Source organism: Apteryx rowi, unplaced genomic scaffold (assembly GCF_003343035.1).
Source record: "Apteryx rowi isolate R43461 unplaced genomic scaffold, aptRow1 scaffold_7, whole genome shotgun sequence".
Classification (NCBI taxonomy): domain Eukaryota; kingdom Metazoa; phylum Chordata; class Aves; order Apterygiformes; family Apterygidae; genus Apteryx; species Apteryx rowi.
This window is the reverse complement of record NW_020450982.1, coordinates 5,773,910-5,791,166: the sequence shown is the minus strand read 5'-3', so window position 1 is coordinate 5,791,166 and position 17,257 is coordinate 5,773,910. Positions and strand designations below refer to the sequence as shown.

The following is a 17,257-nucleotide window of genomic DNA, read 5'->3' as shown; positions in this document are numbered from 1 at the left end:
CTCTAGGCCAACAGGGCTTTGTGTGTGGCTGTTTTAGATCTCAAATACAAGTGCCTGTGGTTTCCACGTGCATCAGGGCAGTTGCTCAGCCACCAGCAGCAGAGGGAATCAGCGTGACTGGAACCTGATTGCTCAGAAATGCAAAGCTCAGGAAACAGCAAGTGTCTGCCAGGAGGAACTTGCATCGGGATTTGGGGCTTGTCTGTGTGGGCTTTTCAGTGACACTCAAGACTGCAGAGCAAACTTGACTTGGACCTCTTCGGAGCTGCATCCCTGCGTATAGGATACATACCTGCACTAATGTAAATTGTCTGTACCTGGGACTCTCTCCTCCAGTTTCTCTTTAGTGCTCAGGGTCTGGGGAGCTTCAGGGAGAGAAAGCCCAAGTTCTCCCTGTGTGGGCATCGTCACAGAGCAGAGTGGACCCTCATGGTTTTGTAAGCAGCAGTGCTAGCTCCCCTGCTAGGGGTTTCCCTAAGCTGTGGGTGGCACTACTCAGAGCAGTGTGGCAAGACATGATCCTGCCCTGCTGCTCAGTCCATGTCCTGTAACATGCTGTGGTCACTGCTGCAAATGCTGAAACAAGCCCCATTAGGGGAGAGCAGCAGCAACACTGAACTGAGCTGCTTCAGTTCTGTCTGCAAGCCCCATGCAAGCTGGCAGGCTCTCACATGGCACGTTGCTCCTGTGTGCTGAGCACTGGGCATTAGCTGCTGGAAAGACCTGTCTCACAGCCGTGAGCAAAACTCAGGGCGCGCAGACAGTGCCTGTGCTCAGTTCTGTGCAGCAGSAGGTTGTGCTGAGGTGGCGGTTGGTGTTGAAAGCCAGGGCATCCCAATTTCCTGCGCCGCTGGTGCTGTGGACAGGAGGCTGCCTCGCAGCAGAGCCATCTTTCTGTCATTTTTCCCATCAGCTGTCTGTCACATCTGCCAATCTAATGATGACCGGCTTAGGCTGACCCTGATTCTGAGGCTTATTAGCACCCTCTTGCTGTCAGGCTCGGTGACAGATGGCACATCAGCCATTGTTTTATTTCATGTAGTGTTCATGTCGGCCTCCCGTTACCTCGCCTGGGCTCAGGGTTTGCTGGTTTCAGTTCACCTTGGCGGAACAGGCAGACCTGTCTCCGCAGCAGGTCTGTGAGCTGGGGCAGCACCGGCGGGCTGGGATGGGACAGGACATGGATTTCCTTCCTGCCAGGAGCCCCAGGGCTTTCACAGGACGGCCGAGGCAGTCCCTCGGCATGCTTCCCTGAACGGGATAGTCCCCCCGGCCACACAGGCCTTCTCTGATCATGTGCCAGCTCTTGGTGTTCGTCCAGCCACGCCATGAGCCTGTTCGGTCACCCCAGCTGGAAACTATGCTGGGTTCATTTTCTGCCTGTTCAGTGACCCAAACTGGCTCATTGAGGGGTGCCGATGAGCAAGGGGAGCAGAAAGGAGCTGATCTGCCTGGCAGCTGGCGATCACAGCTCAGCAGGATGAGGCTGATCTATCTACAGAGACTCCTCTCCACAGAGGTGCTGAGCTCGGTGAAGGGTCTCGGTCCTGAGCCTCAGCTCTCAGCTGGGAGCCTGCCCGGCCTCCTCATGCCAGGGCCCGGTGATGGGGACTCTCCGCTGTTACTGGACTGGAATGAGGAGCTCAGGGGCTGAGAAGAAACGAGTCTGGGCTTGGCTGCCCCTTCTCAGAGCCCAGGCTGCTGTTGGGAGGGCATTGCCCTGCCGCCCGCAGAGGCCTGTGTGGAGGGGAAGGGGTTGGCCTTGCTTTCCTGCTCCTGTGCTGCCCTTGCAGGGATCCCAGGCCGAGGGTGGGTCCGTGTGGGTTGCCCTTCTTCGCTGTGCGTTGTTCTTACGCTGTTCATCTCATCTGCTGCTTGCAGGGTGCCAAGAAGCTCTGTCCCCAGTGTAACACCATCACGTCTCCTGGAGACCTTCGGCGCATCTACTTGTGAAGGACCCAGCGGGAGGGCGGGACCCGGCTACTCAACTCAGCTCATCACACCATGGGGGAAAAGAACGACAGCAACAAAAAAAAGACGTTTTAAAATTAAAAAAAAAAAAAAAAAAGACCCAGAGACTCCAGATGTGGACTTGAGGATACAGGAGCAGTGGGGAGCCTCGGCTCCCAGGTCCCGCGTGTTGAGACCTCCTTCAGCATCTGCAGCGGGCAAAACCAAACCCTTCGTTGTGAAGCCCCCTTTTTTAAACCAGTGTTCCCCATCGACCCATTCCCTGGAGATGGCTTTGCATTGTGGATGGCTCATGAGCCCTCCTTTGGACTGTGTTGTTGACCACTCTGACCCCAGGAGACTGGGGAAGGGACCCTTGACAGAAAGATGTTAAATAACCTGTAACTTGTGTTCTTTGTTCAGTTTTTTGTTTGTTTTTTTTTGTTGTTGTTTTGGTTTTTGGTTTGGTTTTGTTTTGTTTTTTTGTGGTGTTCTAGTGATAAAAAAAAAAAGGTTTAAAGAAAAAAACCACACCCAGGCAGAAATGAAGCACATGTAATATAGATTATATATGTTTACAATGTTGTGTATAAATGGGATAGACTCAAACATTACATACTAATAAGTTTCCCTTTCTTTTTTTTGGGTTGTATTTTTTTTAAAGAAGAAAAAAAATGAGCAGAGAACATTAAACCCATATTTTTCTTGGTTCAGCAAAGTTTTGGCATTAAAGTCATTAGTTTAAAAAAGTATATATATACATATATATAATATAAATGGTTTAATGTTCTGTGGTGTATATTTCCTCATTCAGATATGAAGTTAACAGCTTTTAGTAATGGCTGTAGCATTGCCCATAACTTACAGAACTTATGGGGAGTAGAGGAGGTGGATTTTTGTCATTAGTTGTAGCTAATGGGGCTATTTATAATAGAATCGTTATCCCCGGAAAGACACGGCTTTTAACTCCTCGCCGGGGGACGGGGCAGGGGGAGGAGGTCTGGCTTGGCCTCTTTTGCCTTTTCCAGGTGGGGAAGGAGCAAACGGCAAGGAGCCGGAAGGAAACAGCCTGGCCAAGTGCTGCCCTCTCCCCCGGCTGGGACTCCCTGCTCGAAGCTGTGACTAACCCGCTTGTGTCTCCTCTAAGGCCGCGGCCGCGCAGCCCGTCCTTCCCCCGGCCGAGCGGCAGCCAGCCCCTGCCTCGCTTCGCTCTCCTCCTGCTGGACTTTGCTGGCCGGGGCCGAGCTGCCCCCCTGGCTGCGGATGCGCTGCCGAGGCAGAGCGGCCGGAGCCCCTTCCCGTGGGAAGCGAAGGGCACCGTGTCACTTGTGGGACAGCACGGGGCAGCCCTGCAGAAGGTTTTCCCGGCCTGTTGCCTTCGTCATGCTGGCTGCACTGTGCCGCAGCGCTCCCGGCACAGAGACGCTCGGACATCGCACGAGCCTTGCGGGGCTGGCCCTTCCCGCGCCAGCTTCCTGTAGCTGCCCGCTCTCCCGGCGCCTGCCTTTTAACATAAGAGCCGAAAAGAGGTTTTGGCACTCGGGCAAAGAGCCGAGCCAGCCCCTTCTCCTCTTCCCCACAGCATCCCACCTTGGGCCCGYGCGGGCCAGAGCTTGCCAGGCAGAGCGAGCGGGCTGTGGCAAGCAGGGACACTTCCAGCCTGAGCCGCAGGTTCCCACGTCCCTAGCTTTGTCCGCAGCAGTCCCACGTGCTTGTCCGTATCCCCCGTATCCTCAGCCTTAACCAAAGCTGCCATCTGGCCTGTTTTTTTTTTATTTTCAGGACCTAAGACACAGAGATGTTGACTGTTTCCTGAGGGGAACATACACCCTGTGTGCAGGTGCCCTGGCCACGCGGTTCTGTGCACAGCCCTGCCCCGGCGCCGGGGGCTCCGTTGGGCACCTGCTGTGCCAGGCAGCCTCCGGGCGGTCACAGGGTGCCAGCTCCCCGAAGCAGGAAGACGGGAATGGGGAAATGCATCTCCCCTTGCCCCCACAGGGTCATTTGAAGCAGATCCCCCGCTAGGAGCACAGTGCGGCAGGGCAAGGGGCATTTTAAGATGGTTTGGAGACTGCAGTGCGTATTCTTTCCTGGATTTCCTGGTGCGAAGCATCAGCCAGCACAGGCCAGTTAAGGGAGGAGATTTGAGCTGAGCTCCCAGCTCCGCCGTGCTGGGGTGTTTCAGGAGGAGGACAGCTTGGGAGGCAGGATGTCTCTTGTGCCATCCCTATTCCTCTGCCATGTGCCTGATGCTTTTTCCAGAGAGCAGCTGTTTTCCTCAGTGTCCCCCTGAGTGATTTCAGAAGGATCCCACTGCACCCGGAAAAAAAAAACAAGGAGGGAGCTATATTTTATCATCATCTTGGCAAAAGTCTGCAATGCTTAACTGATGGTTTCCCGGGTCTCCAAGCTCTTAGCAGTGTGGCGGTTGCAGCCTTCCCTGCTCGGGGGCACCCAGGAGCCCGGGACCTTCCTGCAAAGCTCCCAGGAACCGGAGGATGCCAAGCCACGGCAGGAGGGTCCAGCCTGCCCTGGTGAGTCTGTGAGCAGAGGAAAAGGCTGCAACCAGCCGTGCTCTCGCTGCCGGTTAATCCTCAGGCCAGGAGCACTTATGCAGGGGAAAGGCAGGCACGCGAAACTGGGGTCTGGGTTTTTGAAGTGGAATAAGTTTGTGGTGAGGCACGGCAGGGCTGTGAGTGCAACCCAAGCAGGGCTGTGGTGCTTCGAGTACTGGAGCTGGGGTCTCGGAAATGCATTTGGAGAGGGTGCCATGGGCCGTTTTGAAAGGCAGCTGGAAAGGGGGAGAAGGCAGGTCCCCCGGCCCCAGCCCTTCTTTGGAAATAGGCCCCAGGAGCCAGGATTTCTGGCCTATGTTGTGGACCAGCCGTGTGCTCTATGTACGTATGTGTAAAACCATATGTAACTAGTCATTGTTTCTTTGTTTTTGTTTTTTGTTTTTTTTTTTTAATTGTAAAGCCATCCCCTGTTTTCAAGGGGGAGGCTGGGGGGGAGGCTGGGGAGAGAGGCGTCTCATTGCTGGCTGCCGCAAGAGCCAGCTGCATTTTGGAACAGGCACCAGCTGCTTCCCCTCTTCTGTAATGAGTTTAAACCATTGAAAAAAAAATGAAATCAGAGTTACCTATCTTTGCCCAAAGAATCCCAGTTGCACAAAGCGATATTCCGGTGTGTCAATGATTGTGTGTCAGTGTATATTATACAAAGAGGTACTTGTCACTCCCGTTTGTAAACTACATTTGACATTAATTAAACAAGTATAAATCTTCTTGGGCCCTCCTGCCTTCTCTGTGTTTCCCTTTGCAGGCGCGTGGCATCTGAGCGGCTCCTCTTCCTCCGTGCCTGGAAGCGCAGGTGGTGCCAGGAAGAGCTCTGCGGCCCCCGTGCAGGGGAGCCCTACGGCGGGACGGGGGGAAAGACGGCGCTTTCCCCGGGGGCTGCTTCTCACTGCGTCATGTCGTCACCTCGATGGCAGGGCTGGCGGCCTGGGGACCCATCTCCGCCCGGGCTGGCCGCGGGCCCCCAGGCATTGCAGAGCGGGGAGAGAGGAAAGAAAACCACCTGGGAGCCACAACAGGGCATAAAAATGCAGCCCGCGCCGCTGCCTCCTGCCAGAAATAAGTATTTAAGGGGAGCCGCGGCGGGCAATGAACTCAGCACTTTATTCTGCAAGTAAACAAGATTTTAAAACTCCTAATTGCCTCAGACGTCCAGGCCGCGCCGTTATTTATTCCTTTTGCAAAGGGGGACGTAAACCAGCCAGCCTCGAGGCCCGGGGATATACGGCGCCCTTCGCGCTGCCAGGCTGCACCGCAAAGGCAGCGCCAGGGCCGCGGGGCTGCAGCGGGGCCCGGCAGCGCGTCCCCGGGGCCACCGCAGCCACGCCGCGTCCAGCCCGCCAGCCGCAGGGCCCTGGCGGCTCTAGGAGCTAATTCCCTGTGATAAAACCTGTATCGGGCCACCAAAAAAAAAAAAAAACAAAACAAAACACAAAAAAACCCCACAAAAACGTCGCCCTCATCCTTATTCACGTGCCGAGCGCAGCCACCTGCAGCCGACGGCCCCGCTGCCCCGCGCAGAAGCTGAGGCAGGGCGGGAGGGCAGCCCCGGCCCCCGGAGGCGGGTTGGGGGCAGCGGGAGCCGGAAAGGGGACGAGGAGCGGGGAGCGCGGGGGCCCCGCGCCCCGGGGCGGCCGGGAGGCGACGGCGAGGGGCCGGGGGCCGCGGCGAGGCGGCTGGCCGGGCGGCTGCTGACACCTCCTGGCAGCGGCGGCGTGGAGCAAGGCTGGGCCCCGGCACGCCGAAATCGCCCCGTCGGCGGCGTCGAGGCCGGGGGCCTCCGCCGGGCCGGGGCAGCCCAGATTTAGGGCCGGGGAGCAGGCCGCGGGGCGGAGGATGGAGCCAGGCAGCCCCCAGGGCGGATTTGGGCCCCGCCGCCGGCCCGCTGCGCCCGCCCGCGGGGGCCGTTGGGGGGCGGCGGGGGCTCGGGTTTGCCCGCCGCCCCGCTAATGAAGTCGGAGCGGCTGCATTACTTCTGCGGCGCGGGGGGCAGGCGGCGCCCAGCCCCAGCGGATCTATACGTCCTGCATTAGGGGCCGCCGGCGCGGTGTAGGGTTTCCCGCAGCGGTGCCCGGGGCCGGAGGTCGCCCCCGCCCCGGCGCGGGGCAGGCCGTGCTGGCGCCGACGCTTTCGGTTTACAAACATTTTGCAGACGGGTCGATGGGGGCATTTCCCACCCACCCCACCCACCCCCCCGTGGCTGGGTGCCCCCGGGGACAGGCGCTGGGGGGGGGCAGCCAGAACGCCTGGGCCCTCTTTCCACTGCTTTGACACACCTGGGGGACGGCAGGGTTTGGCCGCTTTGTGGGATTTTTTTCTCCTCCCAGGTGACATTTTGCAGCAGCCAAAAGGACAAAAAACTTTTTTTTTTTTGAGCACACAAAACTGCCTCCTGCCCAGCCGGAGCCTCTCACGGGATCACCCGGCTCCAGGACCCAGCGCTTTCGGGCCCCTGCCAAGCAGCGCCGTCCCGTGGCCCTGGCCAGCCGGCTGGGGAAGGGGGCCTGGAGGAGGCCTGAGGCCAGGATGAGGGGCTGGAAACTCTCCCTTCCCCTCTCTCCCCCACCCCACAGCAGGCTGCTAATATTTTATTTAAAATATCTTTAGGAAGCGGAGGGCCGTGATGTATCGAATGTATTGAGAAAATGCTAATGTGTAATAGCRTGTGTCAGGGGCCTCGTTCATCACCCCGCACCGCCTTCTGGGGGATCCATATCTAATTAACAGTAATGAATGAGGGAGCCCACCTAATGACAGCCAGCCAGTTTGTTATGGAAATGAGGCAATCCCATTAGGCAAAACACTTAATTAAACAAACTGCTCGGAGTGGAGGCCTGGGCAGGATGGGCCCAGGCCCTTCAGGGGCCAGTGGCCCAGTCCTGGGCCATCCCGATACCCTCCTAAGCRGGTCTCCCTCACCACGAATCGGTGGCACGAGAGCTGCTGTTGCCCCACAGCACCCTGCACCCCCGTCAGTCACTGCAGCCGCCCTGCCGYGGGGCCGCTGGGGGTCAGCGCCAGCCCCACAGTGCATCCACTCRCCCCCAGGACGCTCCGGGTCCAGGGGTGGCAGCCGTGCCCGGGCGGCCGTGCCGTGCCGCAGCTGCGGCGTGGGCCCCKCAGGGACACGAGGAGCGCCGGGCAGCCCCGAGAGCGGTGGCGCGATTCGCATGCACATCACAGCCGGCCCGTCGCTGCCGGCCCCCGACGCGGGCGCCCTGCACTCGCTCATCGATGCGCGCAGAGGCAGCAGAGGCCAAACACAGATTTCCAATCAAACGTGTGTACTTGGCTCCTGCTCTATTGACACTGAAGCAAGAAGGGCTCAAGGTTAATTCCTTATCAATACCCTATTGTCAGCTCATTAATCACCCGGGGAGGTCAGGGGCTGCCGAMGCGCTGCCTACCCCGGCCCAGCCAGGTTTGGGAGGGCGCCTGCCCGCCCTGCGCACTTGCCGCGGTCTGGCACGTGCTATGCACACCTCTGCACTGCCCAGGCTCGGCTGGCAGCACCGGCGGCCCCCTCGTCCCATGCACAGAGAGCGAGGCCACGAGCCCTGCCGCAGCCCCTGGGCTCCTCACGGCAGCAGGGATGCGGGCAGGGGGACCCGCGCACGACTGCGCTCTGCCGGCCGGCTTCTGGCTCCGGCCCCGGCTTTCGTTCGCAGAGCATCTGCTTTGGAAAGCTGGCACTGGAATAGTATCCCCGGGGCCATGGGGGTCCCTGCCATCTCTGGCTGGCCCTGCCAGGGCACCTAGGAGCCTTGCTGAGCTTTGCAGCGTTGACCCTGTGGCCACACAAACCCTGTCCCAGCGCAGAGTCCCCAGTGGGGCCACATTTGGTCCCACTATTCCYGCAGTGAGAATTTCAATTTGAATTTCTAGTTAAAGCTGAAAAGCATAATCTGGTGTAGCTTTTGTGCAGGCAGCTCTAAGGCTAGGTAGCTATTCTATATTAATTCACGAGCTCTACTTCTTGGCATCTTATTTTGGTCTTCTTGCTGGTTTCCCTTTCCTTGCTTTGAGCTAGGACTTTTTACTGGAGATGCTTTCAGGCACACAGGAAACACTAGGCTGAGTCACACCCTTGGTGTCTTGTGCAGGACCTGCCTCAGGCCACAGTACCAGACGATTTCAAAGCCGCTGCAAGAAACAGGATACGGATAGACCTTCCTCCTAATTCCTAATAGGTGGACATGGGTTGAAGCCTAACAACTTCCCAAACAAGAGGTTATTTTAATCCTATCATTATATAATCTACTTCCTTACCCTCTCTTCTTTTTAAGTCCTCCTCAAGTGCTCGGCTCCATCGGGCTCATGTGCGTGGGGCTTTCCCCCGCTGAGCGGTGCGGTTGCAGCAGCCTTGCCTTTGCCACGGTCCCGGCGGGCTGCCCRGCCACTCGCGCCTCAGCTCGGAGATGCAACGAATGCAGTGGGTCTCCCCTCCCGCCCCCCCACGCCAGTGCTCCCTTGCTGTTTGTCTCCTAAGTTAGATCAGCTCACTCTCGTTATTTCAGCGCAATCGGTGCCCACCGGGGACGTGCAGCCCCAGGCACCCGCAGGGGGACGACCGCTGCCGCAGCACTCCGCAAGGACACGAGTGGCCCCAAGGACACGGCAGCAACACGGGAGGGCTGAGCACACCCCTCCTCGAAGGGACATACCTCTCCCGTTAAACCCTTCCAGCTCTGCCCACGCACACGGCCTCCCTAACCCCCAACAGCCTCCTTGCACGGGCCACCTCCAGCCTTAACAAGCTTTTCCTCTTTCCTAATGACTGAACCTGCAGAAAAATTGGCTAAAATGTCTCCATGGACGGGGGCTGGAGGAAAGAGAGGGCCTGCTGCCACCTCGTGGAACGACTTCTCCTTCCCAGCCTCGGTTTTGCGGCCCAGCCTTGCGGAGAGACGTCGCCTGCTTCGGAGCATCGCACCCGCAGCACCCGCAGGGCAGCCGCYGGGGCTGGCACTCGCCGGGGAAGCCACCTGAGGCCACCTCTGCCTCAGCCCCTCTGCATGGCACACACAGGCTTCACGCCTCCTCCTGTTTGTTTTTGAGGGAAAAGAACATGGAGTTCAGTTGCTTGTTTCCATTCCTGATTTTTGGAGCTTTTGTCCACGACTCCTTTTTCATTTTGTGCATACGCCTGTGACTTGCCAACAAGTACAAAGATAGGGCCTCGGTCTTTACAATTTATTGCCTGAACATACAAGAGGCAACAGGAGATTTTTAGACAGCCTTTATTAGGTGCGTGCACAGCAGCCTGCTTTGGATTCTTCCCTTGTCACAAGCTTCCCACTGGTCTAAAACCCGACTCCCGGCTGGGCTGGTTCGTGGCCCCCGGTACCACCCAGGGCACCTCTGTAGCCTCCCCAGCTCCGCAAACCGGCCCCCTGGCTGTGCGGCTGTCCTCTCACCATCTGTCAGCGGAGGCTAAACGCTCTGCAGCCAAGGCCCACAACCACCTCGGCCACTAATTAAGGAGCCCTTTTCTTTCTGTAAGCCTTTCCGTAACATCGCCGGTGCCTATGGAGAAAAGAGTGCGCATGGGAGCGAGCACGCAGCCAGCTCCCTTGCAGGAAACACTCGCAAATGGCTTTTGTTCATGAGGAAAGGTTAATTTGTGCTCTTGCAAAATTAACCTAGATAGGAAATGTGCAATGCCAGCAGCTGGCCCCTGGGAACCCTGGGCATCTTCCTCTCCCACTGCAGCTGGTATTTCACCTGCACAGCTCAGCAGGGCCCCACTGGAGGGTTTGACTGCAGTAAAATGAACTTAGAGCTCCACAGGCTGGCAGGAAAACAGCGACTGCCAATGTCCCATCCTGTCCCCTACCCCCAAAGCAAGTCAGGGGGTGCTGCGTTTTCTCCCAAAGTGCTGATCTGCATTGCCCCTCCCTTAGTCTCAGAGATTACTTGGATTTACCAAGACATCCCAATCTTTGGCTTTCCTTGTTGAGGCTGAAGCTCTCTAGGAACACTGACTGCACCAAACTGTGACAGTTTAGCAAGGATTAGAGGCTGTTTTTTAAAAATCCAGTAGAGCTTGGATCAGTTCCTGGCTGTGCGCCTTCAGGCTCCAAGTTATTAACCTTCTGTTTCAAATAACAAGCAACAGAAATACAGAGGGCAAAAAAGGGGGGCAAACACACATGCTGTATAGGGAAGAAAAGGGCAATATATCACACAATACATTTAACACACTGCTCATAATCATGATTAAAACTTGCTGGATATGGAAAACTAAACCCACCCAGAAGATTGGTGCTGATGACTTCCTCTGTAAATCACTAGCCTGCTAGAGATCCCCCCCACCGCTCTTTGAGAAAGGTGGATACATGAATTAACCCTGAATTTTAAGTAGTTTTTGTAATAGTGGAAATGCCYGTGAATAAATTCCTGTTCACGTAGCATAGGGTGACCTAGGGAAGTGCAACTCAGCTACCCGGGCGCTCTCCAGCTCTTTCAAAGGTGCCCACTGTCATACCAGCAGTTTGGGGTGGCAGGACTACAGTACAACGGTGAAGCACATCATGCGACTCTGAATGCAGGGCTCCGCCAGAAGGCACGTGCTCCCTGTCAGCACCGCAATGCCGCAGCCTCGCTCCTGCTCCGAGGGACCTGATCAGAGGAATGACTGATCCGCAGTCACAAAGCAGGGCTACTCGCTGCACCAAGCACACTGGATCCTAGAGCTGAAGAGGCCAGTAAGCTGCAAACACGCAGTCTGGCCTGGAAACAAGGGCCGGTCTAGCTGCCCCCAGCCAAGTGCAGTGCTGAGGTGCCAAAGGCACATAAACACTGCAAGGACCAGTGGAAAGGGATGAGGGCACGGAGCTTTTGAAGCTTGTACGTAGGTATACGCCCACTGGAGCAAAGACGCAGAGGGACCCAGACCTTGGAGGCAGGCATCACACGCTGAGGCACTGGAAAGCAAGGAGTTGGAGGACACRGCTAGAAGGAGGTAGGGAGTGGCAGCCCTGTTGTGGAGATGAAGGGGGAGGTTAAAGGTGTAGGTGACAACTGTGGGGCTCTTCCCGGTGGGATTTTGACCATCCTGTTGCACAGGGAAAGAGGGTTTAGCTCCAACACCTGCCAACCATGCTCCACAGCAGCCCAAGTGCTTAAATAGGCACGTGGAGAAGTTCAACACCCAAGGCAATAAACAGCAACAGCAGATTCCCAGTCCAGCACAACTGTATTAATTCAGAGGCATATATTATGAAGTGTTTAAGTGTTCTATAAATACTGAACCCGTAGAAACCAGCATGAGGGCAAGTGCTAGTTAAATAACCTTTATCACCTCTGCTCCCTAAGAATTTTCACAGTCCCACAAACAGGCTGGATGCTCAAAAGAAAGATACAGCACAGCTCTCCAGGAAGGCAAGCAAACAGATCATAGCTTAGCAGTTATGGCACTGACAGCACAAGCCAGATTTAGGTTTAAAAACCTGAAAGATCTCTGATGGACTTTCTGGGATAGGGGACCATGTCTGGATTTCAGAAGTCCAAATCCTAGAAACAAAAATTTCTTTACAAAAAACAGCGTATCGAAGGCTCTCTTACCACAGGGTAGCCCGCAGAGCTGATCTTCACCGTGGAAGTCGAAACTCAAAGATTACACCTACACAAAACTGTGCCCCAAGCAGCAAGGGCTCCCTTGCTTGGAGACAGTTTTTACTTAATAATCAAAAACGAACCAAGCAGTCAGCCCCTTTTCAGCCAATTCTCACATATCCTATACACTCCAATCCACCCTTTAAAAGCATGCCCAACATGGGGTTATTCTTAGTTTTAAGTAAGTGTTGCCACATTATTCTGCTAAAAACAGGTGCTCTAGCCACAGACCACAACTCATCCTGTGTTGTCTTTTGTGTGAGGTGTTGGGGTTCATGTTTTAAACTTAGAAATAATTTTAGCGCTTCCCAAGAGATCTGTGTTTCCATTCAGAACAGCAAGTGCCTTGTAATTGTGGATGACAGCACYCCAAGGGCAGGCGAGTCAAGTGCAGGCAGCAAACACCCATAAAAATCCTTGGGCTTTTCATGTTCCCACCTCGCAAGGGCAGCCCCTTGCTGTTCAGAGAGGCCTATACCATGCCTCTCCAGGGCCTGTTCCTGCCAATCTCAGAGTAAGAACTTAAAGTTGGCTAAAAATGCCCACCACATTTGTAATTAGTTTGCAATGCTGTGACACAGAGGAAATACATTATTAGCAGGCTCTGCCTCCGAGTTCATCCCCGTCTCTCCCAAAAACAAATCACAAASCCCAAGACCAAACATGGCGGAAAGGCAGTGCGATGAGCTACTTTTTCACTGGGTAGAATGAAATCATTTCTTTGAATTACAAGTACACGCTGCAGAGAGCAAAGACTGATCATCTGAAGAGAACATTATGGGGAAAAACATTGAATTTCATGGTTATTTGTGGGCTAGCTCACTGGAAGTGATTTAAGAAACACCCAGTATAAATCATAGCTCCAAGAGACAGTTCCATTTTTCTCTCCAATTCCATTTCTCTATTTCTGAGGTCTTTGGGGTTACAGCTCTGCCAGTTTCCCTGCATTTCCAGATCCACAATCTAGGCTGCTCCACGACATGCAATAATAAATGAGCATTTCTCCAGGAAAGTAAAACTACTCAGGAGAACACAGGAAAGAAAAAGGAAGAGAAATAAAAAGATTAACCAGATCTTTTGGTTGAAGAACACAAAAGTTATCACAAACATTTGAGCCCCCTCCCAGGGCAAGGGAATCAGTGCTTTGGCTGTGCTATCTACGCTCTTTAATGAAACCAGATGGCAGTCTGGTCATATTTCCATGCACAAGCCTTTTCCAGATCTTACATTTGGCTCCTGGGCCTGCTCTCCAACAACAACTGCAACAATAGTTGCAACGCGCTGAGAGAAGAGGGAAATTCTGCAGAGCTGCTTCTGTTTGCTCACTACAAGGTGAAAGAAATAGCACAGAGAAAAAACAAATACACTGAAGAGCTGTAATGTTAGAATCAGTACAAGTCAACAGAACATGCACATTTAGACATCAGGGACAAGGACACAGCATGGAAAGCAGAGAACAACACGGGATAGGAAGAAACAAATAACATCCCAGGTGAAATTCTGGTCTACGACACCTCAGTAAAGCATGTAAAGCTAGGATTTCACCTTCAGTACTTAGAATTAGCCCAGATCTACTTGCTGCTATGACCTGGCTGGCCTAAAGGCCGGCCTGGAGGCTTTCAGACGTTCATCTGGTGAAAAAAAGCTGAGAACAGAGAAAGCCTCTGCTTTYCTCACTTCAAAAATAGAGAGGCAAGGGGATGACATTTCCCATAGAGTCTGAGCAAAGCAGAGGCATACAGAGAAGGTCGTTACACCACTAACGAGGTGAGCCCCTGACACAGTCTGACAGGAAAGTCATACAGAGGTTGCTGTAATAGGTGGGATATGCCCGCATATGGCTGACGTGAGCAGAGTCTGAAAAGTCTACAGCTTTCACAGAGACACCAAGCCGCTGCCGGGCGTCAGCCATGCGCTCAACTTCACTGGCGTCGATGATTGCATCAGCTCGGGAATAGAGGTAAAGCTCAGGCCATCGCGAGGGTGCTTTCAGCAGGGCATCGTAATGGCTCTCATGGATGAAGCGGGTCAATGGGTACAGGATGATCCGCATCACGACAGCTGTAGTGGCAAAACTGAACAAGAGGAAATACTTGAGCAGCACGTTAGTAGATACCAAGACAGTTCCCAAGGCACGAAGGCCTCCTCTCAAGTTTCTTCTGCCAGGGGCACTATCAAAAATGGTGCCCACTACTTTGAGGCTCTTGAATGGCTGCTGTGTGTGGAGTGCCTCAAGGACATAGCGGTACAGCATGACCCCACCATTGCTGAAAACGTGAAACAGAACAGGTCTATTTTCGATGCTGTAGTCGAAGAGCAGCTCCAGGAGTCTCCTAGCTGGGGTCTGGAGGGATCTGACGCCAAAAGACTCCGAGAAGAATATCATCCTCCATGGAGCTGTGTAGCGGATGATGGTGCACCCCTAAGAAGAACAGACAGAGACCTCCARTTTGGGCTGTGCTGTAAATTACACAGAGTATACAAGCATTAGGAGAGAAAACATGAAGATTTGGGTCAGGTTTCCGACAGAAGCCACAGGACCATGAGAAGCTCTTTAGTAGCAAAGCACCAATATGAATAGGATTGTAATATTCGTAATAGCACACAGTATTATAAAAGGGTTTTTGCAATAGCAGAGCGCCTGGATTTCATGACATCTAAGATCCTTCCAAGTCTTATGCTAACCGGCACAGCCTCTAAGGACATTACCACCCACACTGTTATGAGTGTTAATCTTCACCCAAGAACAGAAAACAGGCCCTCTCTCCAACTCACGAACCTTCAGTAAAGGCCATTTTGGGAAGAAGGACTTACCCTGATGCACATCTAATTCATGACGGTGAAACAAATACAAGGAAGAGGAACTTCTTCCTGTCCTTTGGTATTACCCATTTGCAGCCATCTCTAAGGCTTGCCCACAATAAGCACTGGCATGATTTTGTAATCCTTTCTGAAACACTTTAGTTGTGCAAGTGAAAAAGAACTGGTTCCAAGAGTCAGAAGGCCTATGCAATTTGCCTTTACAGTTAAGATCTTACATTTAGGTATAGATTGGGAAATAGGACCTCAAAGAAGTTTCTAAATGAGTTTCATACCAAGGAAGAAACTCTGAAGGAGTTTCATACCACCCTGAATTCACTGCCATTATGCACTGACCACTGTAAGGCAAAGGTGCCAAGACCACCCTCCCTCCCAGAGCTCCCTGAACAGTGARCTAGGAAGAACAGAGCATATCAAGTTCCAGTTCTTAAATCAAAGGTTTGTATATCATCTTGCCAAGGCTGCAGCCACTTCCTCATTAAGGGCCTAAGAAAACCCCTTCTCTCCATTCCCATCATCCTTCTGATAGGAAAGTATTTCACAAAAGTTGGCATGCTGCCATGTAATATGCTCCTCATCCGATCAGCAGCATCTCTTAGTCATAACAATCTCTTAACAATTAATTCTTCACTAGAGCAAGCCAATTAGTGACTCTTGCACTGGATTACATATTAACAATACACTTGTTAATGTAGAAGCTTTGCCACCCATGGCTGAAACAGATTTGGTAGAAAGAAGATTCTGGCATTTTCACAAAAATAAAACGTCTAACATTTAACTGGGTCCCAACACCACAAGCTGAGATCATTCTGGTAAATCACAGTATCAGAAAGGAACATATCGTAACTTAGGGAACTAGCAATTGGACAGACCTTTTTAGTCCAAACACAAAGAGTTGCTAATGACCARCTATTAGTATCATAGGATGATTGTTTCTCAGAAAGAATAAAATGAATTTGGAATACAACATGTAGATGAACTATCTCAACAGAAAGGAAAAGCTGAGGGAATGACAGATGCTGATGTGCTCTCAGTCTCCAGACTGGCCTTGCCAGGTCTGTGCTATTGCCTATTAGCAAGCAGCAAATGCATGGGGTTTTTGGCCAAAAAGAACCCACAGTTTGTGTGATTCATTAATAATCTCACAGTTTTAAAAGTCTTAAAATACTCCAGTGATTCACACAGAAACAGAAAGTGTTCCTCTGAGGAAGTATTTTTGTCTCTCAGTTGCACACACAAAGATGACCTCAGCAACTGCTTAGATAATACCGGCTAAGCAGCTCATAGACACAAACAGCTTTCAATGACAACGAGAACTCACCACTTACTCCCACTGACTCTTTGGAGTGAGAGAGGCTTCAGAGTGATCTTACCAACATGCAGAAAAGAGACAGTTTCTCAGAGAGATGTATGACAGTGTTATGAAGATATAAATAAGCTACTCACCTTCTGACTGTACATTGCACTGTATTTGGCTAGGTATTTGTCCTGACAGCCTGCCCAACCTAGAAGGATCACCACAGGCTGACCATCTGCAGGCTCCGTGCTGCTCTCTGAAACGAATCGTAAGATGGACACTGGGGCTCCCCCAGGCCCGAACCTCCCCCTCCTCTCCCCTCAAGGGCTCCCCAGACCCTCCTGTCACTGGAGGTCCCCAAGGTCCAGTTTCCCTCCTCTACACTCAAGGGTCCCCCAGACCCTCCTGGCACGGGGGGCCCCAGGCCCAGCACCCCCCTCCTCTACCCTCAGGGGTCCCCCAGGCCTGGTCCCCCCCTTTCCTCTGGGGTCCCCCAGGGCCCCCTGACATTGGGGGTCCCCCAGGCCCGGGTCCCTCCCTTCCCTCACGGTCCCCCAAGCCCGGCCCCTCCTCCTTCAGGACCCCCCCGCCACTCCCGCCCCCGGGGTCCCGCGGCCGCACCCGCCGCCAGCTCCACCGCCGCCGCCAGCCCGCGGCTCCCCATCGCCGCCCGCTCTCGCCTCACACCTCCCCGGCGCTTCCGCTCTCCCCACCGGAAGCTCCACCCCCCGAGCCTCCCCCAGCCAATGCGAGAGAGAGGCGCCCGCCTCGCCTCACTCACCTCCCCCTCCCCTCCACTCCCCGCCTCCGGCTTCCCTAGCAACGCGCCCKTAGCAACCGCCCCGGTGCCGGCGCCACGCCCACTAGGCGCGAAGCTGGCTCACCCATTGGGCCGGGGGAGTAGAGGCGGGTGGCGATTGGCTCAGCGGCGGTGTCAGTCACGCTGCAGGGTATCCGCCCCCTGCCGGGAAGGTGAGAGGGAGTCGGGGGTAGGGGGACA

The 17,257-nt window shown here is 54.1% G+C and overlaps 2 protein-coding genes across 5 annotated transcripts in view; one reads left to right on the top strand and one right to left on the bottom strand.

Moving 5' to 3' along the window:
- Positions 1-5,233, top strand: part of RNF220 (ring finger protein 220) — a 240,782-nt gene extending 235,549 nt beyond the window's left edge. For all 4 annotated transcript variants that reach the window (XM_026086715.1, XM_026086714.1, XM_026086712.1 and 1 more), the window contains one exon: positions 1,882-5,233. In XM_026086715.1, the coding sequence (XP_025942500.1) occupies positions 1,882-1,953 (72 nt within the window). In that variant the 3' untranslated portion in view covers positions 1,954-5,233. The remainder of the gene's footprint in view (positions 1-1,881) is intronic.
- A 4,534-nt stretch (positions 5,234-9,767) lies between these two features.
- Positions 9,768-16,921, bottom strand: TMEM53 (transmembrane protein 53). Its single transcript, XM_026086911.1, has 3 exons — positions 16,879-16,921; positions 16,407-16,513; positions 9,768-14,562 (listed from the first exon to the last, which is right to left on the bottom strand). The coding sequence occupies exons 1-3, from the start codon at positions 16,919-16,921 to the stop codon at positions 13,900-13,902; spliced, it is 813 nt and encodes a 270-aa protein (XP_025942696.1). The 3' UTR covers positions 9,768-13,899.
- Positions 16,922-17,257: the final 336 nt, after the last annotated feature.